At 35.8% G+C, this 23,376-nt stretch overlaps 1 protein-coding gene across 6 annotated transcripts; it reads left to right on the top strand.

Moving 5' to 3' along the window:
- Positions 1 to 1,491: 1,491 nt before the first annotated feature.
- LOC145225196 (NACHT, LRR and PYD domains-containing protein 12-like) lies at positions 1,492 to 23,126 on the top strand. Of its 6 annotated transcripts, XR_013859826.1 has the most exons (13): positions 1,492 to 2,385; positions 2,492 to 2,595; positions 3,076 to 3,187; positions 4,223 to 4,365; positions 4,652 to 4,717; positions 5,079 to 5,201; positions 5,490 to 5,562; positions 5,914 to 6,103; positions 6,941 to 7,112; positions 7,440 to 7,640; positions 8,562 to 8,649; positions 10,842 to 10,999; positions 11,821 to 14,821. XR_013859826.1 is itself a non-coding variant. In XM_080091880.1 (12 exons), exons 1-11 carry the CDS (start codon positions 1,530 to 1,532, stop codon positions 8,619 to 8,621), a joined length of 2,100 nt encoding a protein of 699 aa, XP_079948006.1. In that variant the 5' UTR covers positions 1,492 to 1,529; the 3' UTR covers positions 8,622 to 8,649; positions 10,842 to 11,092. The 6 variants fall into 6 exon arrangements, 5 of the variants coding, with proteins under 5 accessions (XP_079948006.1, XP_079948003.1, XP_079948004.1 ...); XM_080091880.1 differs by lacking the exon at positions 11,821 to 14,821 and having other exon boundaries at positions 10,842 to 11,092; XM_080091877.1 differs by lacking the exons at positions 1,492 to 2,385; positions 2,492 to 2,595; positions 3,076 to 3,187; ... (6 more) ...; positions 7,440 to 7,640; positions 8,562 to 8,649 and adding exons at positions 15,702 to 18,077; positions 18,716 to 18,877; positions 19,842 to 20,003; ... (1 more) ...; positions 21,596 to 21,757; positions 22,104 to 23,126 and having other exon boundaries at positions 10,846 to 10,999; positions 11,821 to 12,043; positions 13,635 to 15,221.
- The last annotated feature ends 250 nt before the right edge of the window (positions 23,127 to 23,376 follow it).

Raw genomic sequence — 23,376 nt, forward strand, 5'->3', positions numbered from 1 at the left:
CAATGTTACTTGTGTTGGTGGGTAGCTTGATGGACGTTTTTGTACCATGGCAGTTACGGCCTGTTAACAGCCCTTTGACGTCAGAAGCGGTTGTTGCTCAACCTTTAATAAAAATGGCTGAGTTTATTCAACAGTGTGGGAATTGGCTAAAATTTGAAAATCATGTAGGTGTTTCTATATAGGTTTCTATTCGATTGATTTGTTTTACCTTGTAGCGTAGCCCCAACATTTACCCTACTAGCCCCCCATCGATCTTACGTAACCAGAAGAGCTTTTGTGAGATGGCTTGTTTTGTCAGTAACTGGTTTCGGGACACCCGATTCTGCCTCCCGAATCACAGGAAATGTTTCGAAGAACCGCGCTGGCGTTTTCGTTTAGGCGAGCAGTTTGGCACGTTATTTTAACCACAGTTATATGCAACCCAGCGATACCCAGGCAGGTCCTTGTGGTCGGTTGCGATCCTGCGGCAGAGCATATCAAGTACACTTAAAAATTATTTAAACAACCTGACACTTGACCCAATAACCCTTTTTTGTTTTTTTCGGAAAACTTTTACATAACCGTTCCACCATGGCAATGCCATTAGGCTACTTAGGTAAGTCACAGGTTACTTAAAGTGTAAAAACAAAAACATCAATATTGTTACGGTAGTTAAGCGTAGATTAGTTTATTTGCACTGAAGTAACGAAACCAAAACAAGGAAATGTGAAAAAAATATTAAGCATGCACTACTGCAATAGCACGCGAGTCGCCACGCACCATTGAACAGCAATTTATCACAAAAATGCTCTCAGTGCATTGCTTGTCTCAATTAAATTTTGTAGCGGCTGTTTTTATTTTACGATTTTATAATTTTTATTTGTTATGACCTTCGGGGTTGCATTGAGTTTAATCATTTTAAGTTTATGTTTCCGATGATACAAAGAAATATGACACAAAAACATGGCAGGCAAGCATAGAAACGTCTTTAAACCGAATTCTTGCACTGTGCTGGCTTTGTTTTTCTTTTCCAAATATGTCAGTTACTGCTCATTTTTAAACTAATGCTTTTTGTTATATTTCGTAACATTTTTACAATACAAGTTTAATATCGTCAACTTGTCGCGTACTTTGTTTTATAAATCGTTAACTGACGTCGGAGTGTAGACTAGAGTAGATACTAGATACTGTAGCGTAGATAACGCTGTTACAGCAAAGCAGGCAAGATTTCTGCAAAAATGTGTTGATATTGTATAATAACTTGGGTCTAGTGTAAACTAGCCCCTATAACTTTCTATTCTTTTTAAGTTTTAGTTTGTTAACAAAACCTAATAGCCTTCGACAGTGCACACAGCAGTGGACTTGAAAAAGCTTGAATAAATAAATGCAAAAAACATAATCTAAAAGTAGATTTCTTTGTATTTGAAAAAAAATATGGGTAAAGTTTAGCCAGCAAAACTTCAGATAGCAAAGCTAAATGGCTGTGACTGTGTTGTGAGATTAAAACAGTAAACACTAACTGTGTTTTTTTGTAGTTTTTGTGTGGGGCAATGGGGGATTTTATGAGATTTTTTCGCCGTCAAAAGTCAACTTCTAAAGGTGACTTGCCAGAAAATCCTGTGGTGCCGTCACAATCATTTGAAAACCTTCCTACTGAAATAAAGGAAGGTTCAAATGTGGATGTATCAGAAAACAACCAAAGTACAGCCGCAATTGATAATGAAGACCAGTTTTCTGAAGAAAAGCATGACGACACTTTTAGGCAACCAAAAGGCTGGCGAAAATCCTTACGAAAACTGCGATGGAAAAAGAAGGAACCAAGTGTTAGCATTTCATCAGACAATATTGCAAGTTTGCCGTCATCTTCTACTGATGATGTTGATTCCATGACACCAAGAAAAGTTTCTATGAAAGTTAATAATAGGTGGTCCTATTCTCCTGACCTGTGTGAGGAGATTGTGCCGGGTGCCAAAGAGTTGCGAGGCACACTAGAGCGCAAACTTAGTGTTAAGCTAGAAATGGATGAAACGTCACCAACGGAACGGACTAGGTTGTGGAAAAACAGTCACAGCATTTCCCCAACAACCAGATCCACACAAAAAATAATCAGACAATCTCATTGTGAAGAAAGAGAAATATTCCAAAATGAATCCGCTAACATATCAAATCATGATGAGCGATCCATCTGTGACTCTGCAGTCAGTGTTCCACAGTCCTTAGATCTTCCCTCAGACCTTAACAACATGTCACATCTGTCCCAAAGTGAACCTGCCTTTATGCAACAGCAACAAAATCATTTGCAGGTTTCTGAAAAGGGCAAATCTTCTCCAGGTCTCATGCAATGGGCTGCTGATGAATTTAATCGGCAACGGGATCAAAATATTCCAACTGGACAAGCTTTTGAAGGTATATTTATACACTTTGCTCTATTATATATGTTTTGTACATATTGTCAAAAAATTTTAAACATCAAAAGGTTAGTCCTAAAATTGTATTTGCATTGTTTTTATAGACTCAGTACAGCAATACTCGGAAGCGCTTAAAATGTCGTCCAGTGGTCCAAGATTTTCTGCTGATGAAACTCCAGAAGAAGAAGAAGAACCGTATGATTTGCAGGTACCTAACTTTGGTGTGTTTGCTATGGAAACTGTTAAATATATACATAATCTTATATTTACTTCAACTCATTTACTTTAATACTGCATAATCTTTGTTAATCTAAACTACAATATATACAATATAAATTGCACGGCCAAAACATTTTGCCTCAGTGTGCTTAATGTTTACATGACTGGTTTTTAGCCATTTAATATTTTAAGGTTGAAAAATTAGTTGCTTACGATTGGCATTGACCATCTAAAAAGCGTAAGCCACGTTTTGTCCAAAATAATTAAAAAATGTTAGATTTGAGCCAATGTATTTTGGTCATAGGGTATTCGGTAAAATTTAGTTTCATTTAAATATTTTTTGTGTTTCATGAATTGCTAATTTCAACAACGAAAAATCACTACAAGCAATTTATTGACAGACATTTTTGTTCAACAATGGATTACACACTATTTTGTGGCATGTAAACTTGTTTATTTTATTTCACAGGACATAGACGATGTCTTGACAGATGCTGATTTAAGAGCGGCAACACTTCGAAGTCTACACGGGCAAAACTATGACCATCTCCATCCACAAGACCCAATGCGAACTGTTACCGGTAATACCCTATAGACTGAAAAATTCGGGTTTTGTTTAGGATTGTAAAGTGTGTTGTTTGTGTACACAGCTTGAAGCTGAAATGTTGACAGTACTAGGTACTGAAGATTAATCGTTGTGGATCCTTAACACATGAAGTTGGCTGTTTCATAATACATTAACAAGTGAAATATTACAAACACAAATGCATAAAATCATGTGGATAAAAAGTAAATAGATGTTCATTTGTAGTGTATCGCTGCTAAAGCAGTAATACTTAGAACATAATCTTGAGATGTAATTGTGGTATAATCAGTTTATTATATTATAGTTCTACTAAATTGTGCTTATAAATGTTCAATCAAGTTTAACAATCATTGTAGGTTTCCCCATCAAAAATGTACACTTAAAGCAAGTTTTGTAAAAATTGAATCTATACTAATTTTTTAATTTTATGCTTGACAGAACAGTTTTTAAGAGTTTCATAAGGTTTCAAACTTTAAGTATGGAATTTTGCGTCTGTTTTACCTTAAAAATGCCAGATAGAGATAGGAATTTTAAATTACGTAACGTTTGTATATTCGTTGCAAGTATGGTAAATTGCCAACATATACCAAAGCCTATTTTCTAGTTTTATGATGGGAGTTGCTCGATTTTTTTCGATTAAGGTTATGGAAATTTGGGTTTTTTTCTTGAAAAGTTTTGGAAAAGTCATGGAATTTATGAACGAAAATTGCGCGGGAACCCTGCTGCTATTATGTTCTATATATATCCAGCCAACACCATAATTTGTGTCTTTATAACCCAGCAACAAATCACTTATTTATTGGCACCTGTCTGCAGACTTTTATTGGCACCTGTCAATGCTTGTTTACTTCTGCCTCTTATTGTTTATAACTAGAAAAGTGTTTTAGTATTTTGTGCATATTAGTGTCCTCTGTGATAATTAAATAGTCTTTGGTGCAAATCTTTAGCACCTAATGGCATTTTGTACTAAAGCTAATGCCATTAATATAATTGCTCTTCCGGTTTTGTAATGTTATTTGTTTCCACTCAGGGTCACTTATGCGAGGCAGGGCTGGTACCCAGTTTGAACGAGCTGCTGACATGGTGTTGGAAAACCTGGATTATGACAACGTGCCAGTTAATCATTATTACCAACATCTCAATGCTGGGGAGTCTTCAAACAGATTGGATGCTGTAAGTGGATAACATGCCATAAAATAAGGGTTCTAATTATATTCATGACAAATCTGTGAACAGGACAGTGGGTAAATTTGACATACTTCAGGGATTTAACTAAGCTGGGAGAATTTAGTTAACAGATATGTGCAAAGTTGTAATGGTAAAGAAATTTTAGGATCGATTTTACTATCAAAATTTACCAAGGCCTAAAAAGAAAAATATCTAAAAACCAATGTTATATCATATATGCCAATTATTTTTTTAAATGTAGCATAAGTTCAATCATTTAAACCTTATCTAGGATTCTAGTGAAAACGAACTAAAAACAGCATCTGATGATGACATTTATGAAGACTACGGACCAAATGTGAGTGAAACTGTATCTAACTATTGGCTGAATATATAATATATAAACACAAACCATAGAGTTTTCATTTTTGAACAAAAATAATAAATAATCTAATGTGACTTTCTAACATTGAGATGTTGTTTGTGTTTGTTGTCCAAAATTTCCATTCAAATCACGACTGTTGTTCTCATAGTTCATACAGTTTCATGATTAGTACTGTCAGTAATGATCATCAGATTAATGACATATTCTATTTTACTGCATACTTCCCCAAATTGTACCCTTTCAGTTGCTAAGTAAAAGCATTTTCTGGTTAATTACAAGAAACAACTTGCTAAATAGGAATTGCTATTAACCAGATTTGTCTTTATTTTATCAGCTTGAAGGTTCCAGATGGGACAGCCAGGAGTTTGACTCATTTACAGATACTGATGATGAAAAATATGAAGAAGCAAGTAAAGAACCCAACAAAGCCGAACAGGGTGTATCAAAAGCTGACAGGGTAAGAAAATTACCACATGTAACTTTATTGTGGATTGTTTTGTTGTTTGTACAGTGGTGCTCTGTGAAATTTTATGCATAAACAAATGGAAACATTTGTAATATTTTTGCTGGAAACTAAACATAAATGTTGTTAAATTTAGCATTTTTACTTTTGCTATCCAAAAAGTTGCAACATTTTTCTGTTATTTGCGATTTGTTTGCCATGTTGTGGTATTATTGGCATAGGAGTAAATATAAATGTTTTGAACAAATATGACAATAATCTAAATTTATTTACTACTTGTAGATCAGCAAAGATATTGGAAAGTTTAAGTTTTGGGAAAGAACATCTGTAAAGAAGAAAAATTCTTCTGCAAAAAGTAAGACACAATTGTAACTCGATGCTTTTGAGTCCCAGCCCATTTTCATACTAATAATATTTTGCTGTGTAGGAAAATTTTAAACAGTTTTAGGTTTCTTTTACTAGGAAACACTTGCAGTTTTGGCGCATCCCTATTAAGTATGTTAGTACTTCTGCAGAAACTACACTGTTTTATTAAATTGATGCAACTGTAGCTATTGTGACATGCTCAATTGCTCATTTTAATGCTTTTTACCTGCAGGCCAACTGAGGACCAAATGATATCACAATGGCTGACTTTCCACTTCTTTTCATTTCTAAAATGAATAGACAATATTATGTGAATAATCAATTATCGAAACTTGCACAGGTTTGGAAGTTGAGCAAAGCACATTTTTGGAGGTAGATCTTGCAAAGCATCATCCTTCTCCCCAACTATCTGTACTGGTGCCATCGAATCTGGATAAAAACCAGTTAAAACGAAGAAACATTGTGGCCTCAATTATCCTCAGCGAACAACTTTACATTGAATCTTTGCAAAGACTCGAAACTGACTACAGGTGACTCAATTTAATAAAAATGTTAATTTTCGACTAAAAGACAACAACAGCATCACCAAGTGGTAAAGTTTTAAAATACATGACAAATAAGTGAGATTACATCTAAACCACGTTAAAATCATATTTGAAGATGAAATAGGTTAGATATTATCTTAAAGTTGTCAAGTAGGAAAAGGCAAATATCATGGCCAACAGTGTGAAAAACTCTATGTAGCTTTATATTAACAGTTGCTATGTGCCCAACTCATACAAGTTTTGTCTCGCAGTCCTATTTGTCAGAAGGCAATCAGCCTCTCTGCTTCCTGACAATTACCTGTCATGTGGCAAATTGTTTCTTCTTCTTTACCACAGAACAATGGTTCCCAACCTTTTTGACACAACCTAAATACTTCAAAAAATTGTTTCTTGAACCCCGTGTTTGTGTATTCTTTCTATATTGGTTGTTTTGTTGTCTGCAAACGAGAAAAGTTTTTCAAAAATTAGTTTGAAAAACTCAAAAAATCAGAAAGTAACATTACAAAAAAAGTCAAAAAGTAGATGCTTTTATTGTTCAAAAACATGTAACCCAACAGAACTTTCAGTCGACCAAACTTTACGTCTTAACCTATAGGTCGGGAAACACAGCCATAGAGCCTGAAATAAACAAATCTTTGAGGCAAGACACTAACATACAAAAATGAAAGAAGTTTTAAACAAATGCTTCACTGTATAAGACTTTACTGTATAAATTAGGGCATGCCTGTCTACCTTTCAGTGTACACCAGTGCACCTTTTTGGGCCGTTTAAGAACAACTGGTCCAAGCATTTACATGTTAGCTCATCCAGGTTGTTTTTTAGGCAAGCTCTTTTGGATCACAAACCTCAAATCATACCACCTGATATGGTGGAGAAGATTTTCTACAAAATAGCGTCGATACTTCAGTGTCATCGACTGTTCCAAATTGGCCTCGAAACCACCACAGCTAATTGGGACGACCATGAACGTATTGGAGGAACATTTGTGGCATCTGTGAGTATCCTTTATGTTCAGTTATGACTAGGTATAAATTTAGTTGAATCTAGAGAAATTGATTGACTTGTACACATCCATGCATTTGATATGATTAACAGAGACCAAACCTTTAATTTACTGGTTTATGAAGGTGCTATCATAAAGTTGTTGTAATGTTTGATGTCTAAAAGTTCAAGAAAGCTGCAGTTTTGTCCGTTTTGACTCCAGGTTGATGGTTTGCACACTATTGGCAGTAATTTTTCCTTTTTTAACAAATAACATAGCAAATTCACATGATCTTCATTTTACATCATGTTTGATAATTTTCTTGTTTTTCTATCACAGTTTTCAAGTGGTATGGTTCTCGAGTGCTACGGAGATTTCATCAACAATTTCACTACAGCGATGGATATTGTCCGGAAGACTTGTGTCAGGTTTCTTTCATTTCTCAAGGACAAACAAACTGAAAGTCCAGATAGACTGAACCTCTATGGTCTGATGCTGAAACCTGTTCAGAGGTTTCCTCAGTTCATTATGTTTGTTCAGGTGGGTTCAAGTTCATAGAAAAAACATTAAAAAATTTGCTACAATGTTAGGCTTCTGCTTGCTACTGTAATAATTTTCTTGGGGCAATATTACAAAACATTGTTTTTATGCAACACAGTGTTTTTAACATAAAGTAAGTTAAATATATTTTTGAGTCCATAACCACTTTGTGACAAACAAAATATCAACTCCATGCTGATTTGATTCTTTTTCTATTTCATTAAACCCACTATGGTTGCTATAAGTCAAAATATTGAGAAGCACTTTCTTAGCCTTCAGTTTTAGGCAAAATTATTGATCTATTTATTTCAAGCATATAAAATACTTAAATTTGACATCACCAGTAAAAAACATTTTGGTTTTGCTTTAATTCTGAGTTATTCCGTTCTTAATAACCAGTAAAGAAACAAGCTGGCATAAAGTAAACTGGATCTTGTGTCTGTTAAATGAGCTTTTCTCATTAAGTGCCTTATTGCTTAGTCAGACAAAGTCAAGAACCCTTGTCACTTTACCACAGGTGGATCTTTTGTTGACTTGAAATGGGAGCCCTGACTTGACCCCTTTTTTTGCTTACCCCTACTGATCCTCCACACAATTTGTAAACTAACAAATGTTTGTGAGAAAAACAACATTTTGTGTTAGAAACATTATTATTTTTGTATTCAAAACTCATAACATCACTAACAGACACAAAAAATGCACAAAAAATAATCTGTTTCAAATTTAATTTGTTTTGTACACATTTTTTGTGTATTTAACCAATCTCTGTTTCATATAAATGATGAAGGTTTGTAAAAGCGGAATGTGATGGCTTTGTATTTTGTTGTTTAAAGAGATTGTCTGGTCATCGTTCCTAATTAGTTAAATACTTGTTAGAGTGCTCTGGGATTTTTGTTGAACTTTGTTCCTACATTTTCACAGATCATCAGCTATACGATGACAATGTCTGTCCGCCCATACAATTTCCGCTGTTCAGTTTAGTGTTGGTCAACATTAATGAATAACAATGGTGAGTTTTTGAACAACTGATTAGTGAAAACAAAAAGATTTTTCGTAAGGATAAGTTAAAAAAAGAGTTTAGTTGTATGGAGTACTGCGAGATAATTTGACATCTTGATGCGTTTGTATGTTGAAAACATTAAGTTTACAGTAAGTTATGCAAGATCTTGTTGGTTTCAATTAAAGTTGTAGACAAGGCGCGTCTGGAAAAGTTATGTCGCTACCCAACAAGCACAGATGCCGACTCGGCGAGAGAGGCCGTTGGAATACGACTTAAAACCTCGCAATCGTTTTGGCCAAAACCTCTTAGTTGATTGATTGAATGTGATCTTAGGTACGTTTTATGTTTTTTTATAATCCACTCATTCCCATGAGCTATGGGTTTATAGCAGGTGACAAACTGAATTTTAGTTGTTAAAACTTGTGAGCAATTATTGTGCAAACAGCGCATAAACAAGCTATAAATTAGTGACTCAATTTATCGCTGTCGAGCAAGCCACTTGATTGGTGGCAATTTGATGGGTGTTTACTTCGCTTGGTGAAAAAAAAAAAAACACAGCAACACAATAGTACTAAAATAATCACCAAGCCGTTATAATGGTTGCGTAAAGTTGGAGCGTTAGATAGTGCAAAACAGTGAATGGCACAATTGATGGATCATGACTGAGCACGCTGCAGCTACAGTGTAATATCTAGCAACTTGTTTTCTTCAGAACAAACACTGATCCGTTGATCTAATGTTACAAAACTTTTTACCCACTTAAAGTATAAAATTGGAGTCGATTTGTTAACTTAAGGTCCAGTAAACGGACGAATATAGGTAATCTGGGCAAAAAGTTTGCACCATAAATTACCTACTTCTTTTTTCTTGTAGAAATATTTTGAACCACTTTAACGTGACGCCGTACGTGACGATTGACGCGGGTGAAGTATTTTGAAAAAGTCGATGTTTTGTTGTGGCGTTATCACGGTACTGAAGTTGAAAAACTGATTTGAATTAGTCAGTCTAAAAATAAGTCGCTATTTTATTTCATTCACTTGGCATAACTCGTTTTCTCGATGCTATGCCACCGAAGGTTTAAAATTGTTTGCAATCAATACCGCGTTATGGTTTTCAAAGGTTGTTTTCAGTGAGAGGTTTTCTTACTCACCCGCTTTTGTTATGGTCTGTTGCAAACAAAGCGACTTCTCATGCGATGGCTGAGCACGTTCGACGAAAATACCTTTCGCTTCTGTGACTTGTGTTGTGCTGGAAAGAGTTGGAATAACAAAACCAACAAAGCTAACCAAAATATTGTTTTTTTTCCAAAACGATGATTGATTAACTCTGTGGTCCAAGCGCACGTAGTTTTCAGCAAAGTTAAGGGTGATTTTTGATTTTCAGGGTTGCCCAAAGCAAAAATGTTGTTTATATGCGGAGACTTGCCGTTGCGATATTCAACAGCACCGCTCTGTACGCTACACGTATATTTTATATTTGTCTCCTGTGCGCTGGATTGCCGTTAAAACAATGGTTTGTAAAATGATCCTGTTCAATGCAAAAAAAAAAAAAACTGGAGCAATGTGGCCCTTTAGAAATAGTTATTGCACGTCAATTATGCAAGGGGTCACAACACTCTTACATTCCACTGTGTATAAGATAGATAGATGTATTATATGCTTCACCAGACTTGTACCGAACACGAGCCCTTTTCATTCGACATTTGACAATGGACAAAAAGAGCAGTTTTGTAACAACTACTAAGTTGTACGTCTTTCACTTGTGTTAGTAATTAGTGGTTTATATCATTCCACACGTTAGTGGTATCACAACCAATTTTGTCGGGGCCGCATTTGTGCATAGTGCATTGTTGTAATACTTGGTAACGAGGATAACACTTATACTGGACATTTATAATTCTCAGACTTGGAATTTATATTAAAAATACAATTTTTGGCCATGTCTCAAAATTTGTGGAGCTTGCCAGGCCAAATGTATTTGCAAACAGAATTGGGTAATCAAAATGTAGTTACTTATTCAATGTTTACGATACAGTGTTTATGTTGTTTATGACCGTGTATATACCAGCAACCGTATTTCACTCAGTTTCAAGACCGTGTTTCATGTAGACTTTGCATTATCGAACTTTGTCTATGATGATTTTTAAAAATACGAATATTCTGTAAAAAAATCAGTTTTAAACGGAATTTAAACTTTTACAGAATGAAATCTGGAAGCAACTATGATGGTACTTGACCATCACTTTCACTACACACTGATTGGTAGAAGGCTCCTGTAAACTTTATACTATGACTGAAATGTCATGACGCATCATAATAACGAATGAAGTGCCGCCTTTTTCACGTGGTTTGAAGCCAAGGTATTGTGTGGCTGTGCACTGGTTTTGCTCCGTCTTGTTCGTTGTTAGTTTTTTTTGTCCCGTTTATTTTATATACAAATAGTAGCAGCTTGATTTTGTTTATGAGCAGGTTGACACTTGGATGACTGATAAAAAGAAGTCAATTGCATCCAGCAGTTGGCGTTTGTTAAATCTTTAATAATAAGTGATAAAAAATATTTGTTAACTCACACCAACTCACAAAAAGTATACCGTACGAAGAATGAACAACCCCATTCAACCACACACCTGCTATGTTTTCCAGTTTCAAATGAAAATATTAATCTTACATAAATGCGCCATGGTTTTCCGGGAATTTTCCCTCGCCTGTTTTGTTACAGTTAGCTGCAAAACAATGCGACCTTTAGACCCCAGTTGGGACATGTACCCAGAAATATGCATTTCCTAAACAGTTTCATTAGAATTCTTTCGTATACTTGCTTATAAAGCTAATTATGTAAAATAACCATTAAGCTAACTATTTACAGGAATCTTTTTACCTATCTTCGCAAGATTACAACATGTTGGAATGATTCAAATGCAATTGCGGGTATTTTTTTTATAACAGTCCCAGAAGACTTTAATTACAATTGTAAAATAACCATAAGCTCATGGCGAATTTGCGTAAGTCGCTTTTCTGTTCCAAAAGCCGTGTTGGGACTTGTAAGTCCTCGTGTGACATTTTGAAAGATATACATTTCGCTATGGAAAACGTTGTTGACCACTGATCCAATTAAGACCCCTGATAGACCCCACGCGAAAACGCGGAAACGTTCTTCTTCCAAAAATCCGTCTGTTTGCAGACCACCATCTTGTCACTGACTTGACGACCACAAAAACTTTGCTCTGTTGGGTCAACCGGCGGCATACGACTCAAAATGAGCCCGAAAGCAAAGCACTCGAATGCTGACGCGCTGTGTTGTAGAGGTGAGGGAGGCAAAGTGTTTTCACACTCGGATATGTATGACGACAGGAGAAGGTGGGATGATCACAAGTACCAGTGATAAACTGCATAAAATTAATTTGGTACGACAAAATTTTAGTTTCAACCCATACTCTAAATAAAACCCGTAAAGATGAACATAAATTCATAACTGGGATCAGCCCTGAAACGTATATGGGCCTGACCTACTGTGATTTAAAACCCGTAAACTTACCAATTTTTATTAACATTATAAACACTGAACTGAATTGTGTATGGATTTCTATGGGTCCCCTTTCCTGAAGGGGACACATATTGTTTTTGTCCGTATTTTTTTCTGTCTAACGCTGGTTTGTGAGACGCGTTTGGTGAACAAAGATCTCTTCAATTTTATTCTAATTTACAGAGATGTTAGTTAATAATCCAAATTTGATCCTCCTGAATTTGACCCCGATTGACCCAGCGGTTCACCCACAGGCCCTCGAAACGTAAAATTTTTAACGCTGGTTTTTATTGCTCGTGTGGTAAGGAAGGAGTGCTTTAAATTTATTCAAATTTAGACATATGTTAGTTATCAATCTTAACTTGATCCTCTAGAAGTTTGACCCCGAATGACTCAGCGGTTCACCCACAGCCCCCGAAACGTAAATGTGTCTAACACTCGTTTGGCCTAGAAAGACACTGTAGGCAGAAGTACCAAGAGAATAACTCACTGGTTTACGATAGCGGCGGGCTCAGCTTGACGTCGGACAGACGTTTTACGAGACGTCGTTTCAGTGATTAAAAATCTGCTGATGCTATGTCGTTTTATGAAGTTATCACCCAAATTTTTGGTTTTGGCGAAGGTTTTACACCTTAGACGTAATTTAAACCTAATAACCGTGCTTCGGTTTTGTATATGTCAAGCAAAACTTTGTTAATCAAAGTAAACATGAAAAAATGACCTTGACTTTTTTGCAAAATAAAGTTTTTTTAAATACTCGTTGTCAGGTTGGCCGCCGCATGATCACGGGTTACTTAAAGGTCAACTAGTAGGTATTACAAACACAGTTCAGAACTTTCTTTCGTCGTAACGTAGCGTTTTTTTTGACAATCAATTTAGGAGTTAATACTTAATGCATGTATAAATTAGGCTTAACGGTATTGTTGAACACTAAAGACGGCGTGCTATTTAAAACAGAGTTAAAAGGTCAAACAGTTAAAAGGTCAAACAAGAGATTAAATTAAAGTATTTGTTACATTTTTTAATGTTTTTGTAATTATATGACAATAATAGTGCAAAAAATACGAACATCTTTTTTTATTGTTGAGTTAATGCTTTCTAAAAATTTGTCCTTAAGAATCTAAAATTCACCGCAACATTTGTTTACTGTAAATCCGCACAAACACGCGTGTGGGGGCCCATTTGTTTTTGTTTACAAAAAACAATCATATGTGTAGATCAAATAATGTGTAAATGTTAAATTGGTAAATATCATGTAGAATATATAAAGTGGAAGTGTATCAGAAAGCCACTCATCTAGTTAGTAATAGGCTTGGCGAGGTGAGTGAAAACCAACGTTTATTATTCTGCCGAAACCGAATGTTTCAAAAATAGCTGATTTTGGCTGAATAACTTCAACATTTTTCCACCAGATAACGAATTAAGTATGGCTTTGCTGAAATAAAATAATTTACATCAATTCTAATATCCAGGGCAGCAGATTTTGTATTTGTTTTGCCGAGGGATCGAACCAGCGACGGAAATAGCTACAATGTTGCAGATTGCATTAATATACATAAAAACGCGGTTTCGAATGTGGGTGAAGAACAACGAATTGTATCAGTTGTCCCCTTTCATTATTTGATGAACTAAAGAAACAAAATAACATTTTCTCCAGGATCAAAGATATGCCCATTTCCTTCAGGACAGTTGAACGGCACTATATGTACGTACGAAAAAGCGAAAAACTACTGTACTGTTGTTGTGTAGGGTACATAGCAGTTGGATTAAAATTATTTTTTCAATGTGTAGTAATGCTAAAGGTGAGAATCCATTCAACACCATTTTATATTTAAAGATGTTTGCGATTAGGTTTGTGACTCCTGGAAATCCTTATTCCAGGATTTTAGTCGTTTTTCTTGTCCCGATCATGAAATTATTCTTCCCAAAATCCCGTGATTGGATACGTGTATGTGACAAATAACAAACAAATTGCATTTTAAACAGTCATACAGTGAGTCAGCATCCAGTCGTACTTTTGTGGTTTAACTTTTTGTTCATCTGCACGGCCTTTGTGCATTCTTCTGACCCTTGAAGGGATGACGCACAGAAACATATTACAATAAAAAAGAAGATGCTTGAGTTTAATCAAATACAACTACGATCAAACTGACTATACCGAAAAACCAACAACATCCAATCATTTCTTTGGTTGTAACATTTTCCTCCTACATTATGAGTATTACTGCTGCCCTAACATGGGAATCCCAGTATGCTTGGTAGTTTCTTATGTGAAAGGCAACACTGTAATTTATAGTCTGACTTTTTTGCTTTAACGGAAAACTGTGGTTTGGTGTAGTCGCAGGTATCCACAGTTTGTGTTGAAAAGTGTGTTGAACTGCTGTACTTTCTTCGTTAGTGAAAAACTAAAACCTACGTTTATTGTTTACTTCTGCATACAGGTAAAGGTGTTTGAGTGTTATCATCTCATGCTGTTTGCAAACTTTTATCAGTGTGACATAACTGGTTAGGCCTTTTCTCGATTCCACGTTTTGTACATAACAACACGTTCCGCGTATTCTTAAAATATTTGCTCTCATAAATGTCCACGTTTCATTGAACTAAAGCTAGTTTGTGTACCTTTATATATACGTTTACATTTGTTTCACATTTCATGCAGGTGTTAGGGTTATGTGATACTGGGTAAAAGTAACGTTTTATTTATCCGGTTTAACGGCGATTACCTTAACATCAGAGACACTGATATTTTGTAACAAGCAAATCTAACGTTGCCGCATTCGCGTGACAATCACATCATCAAAACTATTTGGTTGTTCAAATAAATGGGTAACAAAGCAGTAAAACCGAGTTTGGCTCATGGATCGGATGTTGATCCACCCCAAGCTATCTTCACCCAAGGGCCAGATGAGGATGAAGCCCAATTCAGCTTGAACCAAGGACCTGATGAAGCGGAACCCCCAACCAGCACGTTAGAAGAATCCAGGGCTATGGTTCCCCAGTCAAGTTCAAACCACCCTTTTCCGGTTGATGTGCAGGGCAGGAACTTGATTGTCAACTTGGTAAGATTTATCGCCGAGAAGTCGTCGATTTAAATTTGCTGCGGTCGGTGGAATTTCTGCTTTTCGGTCGAACATAATTTGCATTTCATGACAAGTATTATAGTCAAACTAGATTGCGGAAGGTTTCATCGCTAATTGCCTAGAATTATAAAATTATGGAAGTATTGGTATTTTGTTGTTGTTAAATAATACTTTAAATATCAGTAATATGCAAATGCAAACGTATTTTAAGAATCGAAGTAGCAACAGTAACATATTTTCCCTTATGGTGGACTGTGAACTATCTGAGTCAACTTTATACCTTTCAAAGAAGGTTGTATCTGCTCGTGTGGACAGAAATTAGGAAATTTAAAAAGATAAAATGAAGTGCACCCTTTTGTTGGTCTGTACTAGCTGGCGCCCATGACCACAGCCGTATTAAATCGACGGCTACCGAAGATGCGAATAGAATTCTTTAAAAAAGTTTGTATTCGTTTGCAGGCAAGCGAACAAGCACCTCAAATTGGAGATACAAACATCCACACAACTGGACCAATTTACAATGCTCCAGTTTATCAACAACAGATCACACAACATCTAACAGTGCATCAGACCGACAATAAGCCCCACTGCTCATCTCAGTTGCCTGCTGTTTATACCATCTACGAAGAAACTTCACCCAAACTCCCTGGAACATCTCCCTCAGTTGGACAATCACATTACAGGTATCAATGGCCTTCTCCACATTCTATTGCCGAGGAAAATTTTCCTAATCTCTTTGGAACATCTCCCTCAGTTGGACAATCACAGTACGGGTCTCAATGGCCTACTCCATATTCTATTGTTGAGGAAACTTCACCCAAACTCCCTGGAACATCTCCCTTAGTCGAACAATTACACTACGAGTCTCAGTGGCCTACTCCACATTCTATTGCCGAGGAAACTTCACCCAAACTCCCTGGAACATCTCCCTTAGTCGAACAATTACACTACGAGTCTCAGTGGCCTACTCCATATTCTATTGTTGAGGAAACTTCACCCAAACTTCCAGCAATGTCTTCCTCACTCGAACACGCTCACTACGTTTCTCAGGGGCTTACTCCATATTCTATCGATGAAGAAACTTCACCAAAAGCCCTTGGAACATCTTTTTCCCCAGCAGAAAAGCAGACGTGTTCTGAAAATCGACCTTCAACATTATTGGACTACCAGTCTTCGCTAGCCCTAATGGCGTTGCTTAAAGAACGGGCAGAAGAAATGGTCAGTAAAGAATCGTCACTTGCAGATTTCGCCAAACGTGCAATACCAACTGTCAACCTTGCCATAGTTAGCAAACCAGTGCAAATTGACGACGATTATCAGGAAGAAGGACATTTTCGCCGCACAATGGAACTTGAAAAGACTTACGTCTTACAAAAAAGTGACATCACTTGTGAAGAAATGTTTGCCCGCGCTAAAAAAGCTGCAGAGCAAGAAGCTCAACAGAAATTCGAGCCGGATGATGCGAAACCAATACACGATTACGTGGAAAAACATGGAAATGTAGTTGGGGTGGTTGGACAAGCTGGAATAGGAAAGACGACATTAGCCAAAAAGTGGGTCAAACAAGGTTTAAGAGGAGAGTTATTTGGAGAGTCTTCCTACTTCTTCTACATTGTAGTCAGACGCATCGATTTTAATAAGCGCATGACTCTTCTTCAGTTTCTTCTCTCTGCCATGTCGATTGAACAAGATTACACCCACGAACAAGAAAAGGGAATTCTTAAAATTATTATCAGTGATTCAAACGCTGTGCTGATTTTCGATGGTTTCGATGAAGCAGCTTTTCAATTCTTCCATACAGAAGTTCCGCAACCCCTATTGCATTCAAAGTCAAAGGCGGAAAACTACCTGAAGCATTTGGCGGGAGGAAACTTGCTTCCACGTGCTCGGAAGATTTTCACGTCACGACCAACGCAATTGTACAATCTCGATCCTTCATATCGACCAAGATTCATTGTTGAAATACTTGGATTGACGCCAACATCACAAGATGAACTTGGACGTCAGATATGTGGTGACAGATACGACGATATACAACAAAAGCTAGTTCAAAACAGCAATCTATTTGCTTTGTGCTATGTTCCTGTCAACTTCATATTGACTCTCAACTACCTGATGAATTACGATGGAGATATTCAGTTTGTTTCACTTACTCGAGTCCTTGCCTTTACTTGTGTTCAATATCTCACAACCAATCATTTAAAGGGTCAAGAAGCTGAGTTGGACAAACTGGCAAAGTTGGCCTGGAATGCTTTTCTGAAAATGGAGATTTTTTTAAAGGCATTTGCTTTCGAAGTTGCAGGCATCAAGGAATCCACAGCCGATGCATTTACAAATACGTCAGTTACAAAGCACGGGAATCTCAAGCTGACGATATTGGAAGGTCACAAAGTTCGATACTTCTCTCATCTGATCTGGCAAGAATTTTTTGCCGCATTTTACCTGATGATGATCATGTCCCTAGATGAGTTTCAAACTACCCTCGAACAACTTGCAGACGACGGATGGGAAGTTGTTTCCAAGTTTGTTTTTGGGATTTGCGATCCTTCGGTTTTCCATCAACTCAAACCGCTTGTTCCTGAAAGCTCCAGTATGGATTGGAAGCAAAAGAAATCTTTGCTTTTGAAATTTATCCTGTTTAAACCTCGCTACTGCAATGGCCAAATTCTGCAAATTTGCAGCTGGGCGCATGAGTCAAATGATCCGAAGATTGCCTCGTCTGTGGCCTCACTACTACCTGATGATCTTTGTTTTGGCAAATCGCTTCAAGATTCATCTCTCCTCCCAGTTGACTACGAAAATATTTCCTTCGTGATTCAACTCAGAACGAAACCGGTAATGCTTTAATTTTTAAACTACTCGATGGCTTAGTGACTGGGGAAGTTTGAATCTTTTTTTGAACCAAAGTGTTCCCTTTACCTTGCTCAAGTTTCCTTTAAAGCCAAGTAGCACGATAATAGTCAGTTTTAATTTTTAGGAAGTTTTAAACTTAAGGTTTAGGAGTCAATCAATTGGCAATGTTAAACTCCACCTACCAGTCCCGTCACTGCAACGTCTGATGACTTGATTATATTTTCATTCATCTGTTTTACATGAAAAATGTCCGTTTGATACCAGAAAACAAAAAGTATTTCCTCCTGATAGACATTAAAACAATGAAATTATCACATTCTAATTAGCAGTGTCATCCATGCTTTTCCCATTTACACTTCAATTCGCATCATACATTTATTTTTTGCTTCTTGGTCGGATACCCATCTTGCTGCCAAAAGTTTTGACGACATTTTATGACAAACAATAAAATAATTTTATCACAGTTGTAAATCATATGTAAGTTAGAAATAAATGTACATTGAATATGTAAATAAGTTTATTTGCCGTAAAAAATTTCCCTTTTTTGTGGCATTAACAGTCTGACATATTTAAATGCTAGCTTCTGTCAATAAGTGATAGTATTTGTTGCATTAAATCAGCTGAAAAACCTTTACCTCTCCATCACCAAGTTTGGCAGCTCCGAAGCTTCTTCACTAGCTCGTTGCGTTCCTAACATCGAAGAGCTTTCACTTTGTTGGTATGAAATCGGAAGCGAAGTTTTCGAGAAACTCTGCGACGGATTAAAAAAGCTAACAAAGCCGGTAATAACTTTTTGTAGATTTCTCTGTTTAGTTAAAAAAAAAGATTTTATTCAACAAGAATGAACACATTTTTGATACTACAACTTTGACCGAAATTGTGTTATTCCTTTGTAGACGTTACAAGGCAAAACACACACAAGCTTGGACACAAGTTATAATTTGTGATTTACTATTAAGTATAAAGTGTTTAAATGTTGATTGCTACACAATATTAACGCTATTTCTAACATTAGGTGGTAATTGCCAAATCAAACCACACTAATTTTCATCTTTAGAAGATGAACAAGGTACTATAATATCATGCGAAAAAGTAAAAAAATCTGTGAAAGTCAAGGCTGTTACTTATAGTCATCGATTTGTTTTAAACACACCTTTTTTCATATTTTTTGTGTCAGTAAAATTTTTAGCGATTACATTTGTGGCAGGTTTTAATCTTACCAATGTTGCGGCCATTAAACCATTGTATTAGGCACATAGTTTGTGGGTAACATGTATTACAATCAATTAAAGGATACTTATGTTACAGAAGCATTAAACGTTTTGAACAAAGCTGCCGTCCAGGATTTTTCCGAAACATAGATTATTGATTTTTTTATCAAGATCAAAAAATTTTAAACTACATTAATTACTGACAGGAATGTATTATCAACAGATATAATTGTTACATTTACAAAAACAAACGTAAAACAAGAACGTCATTGTTGATAAAATTTCCCACATCATTTTCTAGTTGAACAGTGACAAGCGTTTGTTTGCATTGATATGAAATAGTTTAGTCAAAAACTTGTAAACAACTAACGCTGCGTGTATGCGCCACCAAAAACGCATTGATTTTTTGGGTTAAGAGTATTTATCTTAATTAAAAAATTGTATGTTTTATGTAGCGTAATCTGATGTGATGTCATGTTGTAGTTTTTCCTAACTGACATTAGTGGCTATACTTAATGTGATGATATTTAATCAGCTGAAGAGACTCGACCTCTCCCATGCGAAAATCAGCAAAACGGAAGCATCTTCATTAGCTCGATGCCTCCACACAATTAAAGAGCTCATACTCAAGAGATGTATAATCGGAAGTGACGGCATCGAGGAACTCTGTGATGGAGTAGAGAAGCTGACACAACCGGTAAATTTTTGTTATTAAGGGTTATGTTTAATTGCAATAATTACTAGTTTTTGTTTGTCCAAACCTTTTGTGACTTTTATTACTGCACTTCCATCAATTTGTTTGCAGGCGATGCATCTAAAATATATACAGGATCGCGTGGTGCACCTTAATATTACTTTTACTCCGCTTGGTGCACCTTTCAATTGTTCGGTTTAAGCTTACCTAGTGATATAAAGGTGCACCAAGCGATATGAAGGTGCTACAAGTTATAAAAATGTGCACCAAGAGATATTAAGGCGACCAAGTGATATTCAAGCGAACCAAGCAATATGAAGGTGCGCCAAGTGGTGATAATAATGCTCCAAGCGATCCTGTATATTTTAGACGCACCCGTTTGTAGTAATGTGAAAAGCTATTGTGAGTGTTTTATGCTCGGAAACCTAAAGTATGGTAACATATCCCGCACTAAAATCACAACGATAATAAATTGTTGAAAGGCCGTAATTGACAAAATACACATTTTGTAAATTTGAATTTAAAAATAATAAAGTCGCATTTATTATTGTTATGCAAAATCACAAAACATATTTCGCACAGCAGTATTGACGCCTGTTTTAGTGCAGGATAAGTTTTCATTCTAGCAGCAAGCATGACGCACAACAATCAGCAGTGACAGAAAAGAATTGAGAATTAATTTAGGTTAAGCATATTTCAGTTTTAAAAACAATCGTTACATTTACCACCAGGCCTAATCAGAAGGTGTGTTGTGTTGTCTATTTCTGCTTTTTTCGTAACCTCGAACGTAACTTTATTTCCCTTGATAAACCAGCTGAAGAGACTCGATCTCTCCAGGATTAAGGTCGGCAACATCGAAGCAGCTTCACTGATTCGTTGCCTTAACAGCATAGAAGAACTTGTACTGCAGAAATGTTGGATCAGAAGACAAGTCGTCGAGAAACTATGCCATGGAGTAGAAAATCTAACGCAGCCGGTACAAACATTTAAATTTCTGTGTAAAATGACATAGAGTTATTTTTTCCTCCATAGCGAAGATTGCATTTTGTTTAATAAACAACTAACTTATCACAATGTGCGCCATCGAAATAAGCAATGCTTAACTTACCACAACTTGTGTACATTGAAGTGTAATTATACCATGCGAAAGACACAGTGGTAACACGTTTGTAGAGTTTGTAGAATGTGTCAGGATTGGGTGTGGGTAGTTGTGTTTTACCAAATAGCTCCAACATCTTTTACCCTACTAGCCTCTATATTTCATGAAATTTGAAAACCATGTACGATTGAAACACAAATTTTACCATTTGTAAAATATTCCATTGTAAGGTTGCCGTGGTTGCCTTGTAGCACTTTTTTACCCTACATATAATATTAGAAACCAATAAAATAAATAAATATACTAACTTTGTGTCTATTTATATTCAAATGCCTATTGTACTTTTAAGCTTTTTGACCATGTACCTTTCACGACAGACTGTAAAATCCAGAAGTATTCTAATTCAGCAAAAGAAAATTATGAAAAAATAAGTGATTATGTATGCCTACAGTTGTCATAATGTTTAACGTCATAATATTTGTTGCATTGAAATCAGATGAAGAAACTCGACCTCTCCTTCAACAAGATTGGCAACAGAGGAGCAGTTTCGCTGGCCCCTTGCCTCCACAACACTGAAGAGCTTATACTGTGGGAATGCTGGATTGGAAGTGAAGGCGTCGAGAAACTTTGTCTTGGAGTGAAAAATCTTACAAAGCCGGTAAAAACCTTTAAATACTCTCAGGCTGAAACCTCACTATTTTGGACAACGTATCTAATTCAATAGATGATCAAGTTTAATTGAATAGAATAAGAATAATTAAAAGTTTACACAACATCAAAAAGTAGAGTCAAAGTTATGACGTCCCGAATGGAAAATAGGTTAGGTGTTAATTAGTATATCAAAGCAAAATACTAATCACATTTCGTTTGTACTTCATACTATCACATTTGTAGCGTAAATAAAAACATGCTTAGATTTTGTTGTTTTAGCTTACATTGTTTGATTGATTACCACAATTTTGCATTAACTCTTCTTACTTGTGTTTAAATAATTTTGTTTTTAGATGGGGCGTCTGAATCTATCTGGGAACTGGCTGACAGATGAAAGTGCTGAGCCATTGGCACAATGTGTCCACAACATAAAACTTCTAGAGCTTCGGTACAATCGATTCTCACACGCAGGGAAAAGCCTTATGAGATCAAAGTCTCGAGGAAAAATTAAGTTTTGAATTTAAAGAAAAACCGAAACACGTTTTTTTTGCAATTTCCAAATAACTTACTAGACCAGTCAGTGGAATAATAATGATAAAATTGGTCATTGCCCGAAAGTCCGAATAAGTGAATAAGTCTGGATTAGGTTTTTGTTGATTTACCAACTGTCACATTTCTAAATTTAAACTCTTATTTGAACTTTAATGCAATGACACTCAACGTGTTTGTGCAACGTGTTTTGGAACACAAATAATATCAAAAACCTAAACAACATGTATAGTGCATTTATCACAATAAAGGAACTAAAATTGTAAACGAATTAATATTGTTTTTGCTTTAAAGTTCAAATAAGAGTTTAAATTTAGAAATGTTTTAATAATATTCTAAAAAAAAAATTATCACAATAAAAGAACTAAATTAAACGAATTAATATTGTTTTGCAAAAAAGTTTCGTTTCAATAATAATCAAACACACACACGCAAAGTATCTACTACGTTCGCACCATGTACGTTGTCATCGTTACAGAAAACTGTTATTCTTTTCTGTTGCGTCTTTCTATGGTCTTTTGAAAGCATTTTTAAACGCACCCTTTTTTCCATATTTATCTCATTTTTGCTACTTTTTTCGGCAACTTGTGTTGCCACGTTAATCTGCATTGCTGATATTTTGTCATAGTTCAATATAGCTGTTTTTGTGATTTTTATGTTAATCTGGAGATAAAACACTGCAGTATCGTAACCAGGAAAATTACTTTGTATGTGAATTGCTTTTTTCACCCATCTTTCTTGTCACACATAACAACATGATGTTTAAGGGTTCAAAAAAATGCGGTTTAAATGTAAATGAACCGTATCAAACATGAACATTTGAGACATATTCCTGCGTGTTATTTGAAATCACAACCGCATGACACAACTTACTTGTCTGAGATTAACACCATAAGCTGTGTTTTAACTTTCCCTCGCACGTCCTCTACTGACGTTCTTATCGTTTACTTTTTAACTGCCTAGATAGATAGCGAACATTCGTTGATGTATTTTTAAAAATCGTATGTCAGTATATATTTCGTCAAAGTGCTTCTTTTATTATAGCATATTTTTCTTGCATTGATCGCATCATTATTA

Source organism: Phallusia mammillata, chromosome 4, assembly GCF_965637545.1.
Source record: "Phallusia mammillata chromosome 4, kaPhaMamm4.hap1.1, whole genome shotgun sequence".
Lineage (NCBI taxonomy): Eukaryota > Metazoa > Chordata > Ascidiacea > Phlebobranchia > Ascidiidae > Phallusia > Phallusia mammillata.

Coding starts and splice junctions, on each gene's coding strand:
- LOC145225196 (XM_080091876.1), top strand. CDS start 14,985: ATGGGTAACAAAGCAGTAAAACCGAGTTTGGCTCATGGATCGGATGTT. Junction 20,977..21,595: donor TAGAAAATCTAACGCAGCCG/GTACAAACATTT, acceptor CATTGAAATCAG/ATGAAGAAACTCGACCTCTC. Junction 21,758..22,103: donor TGAAAAATCTTACAAAGCCG/GTAAAAACCTTT, acceptor TTTTGTTTTTAG/ATGGGGCGTCTGAATCTATC.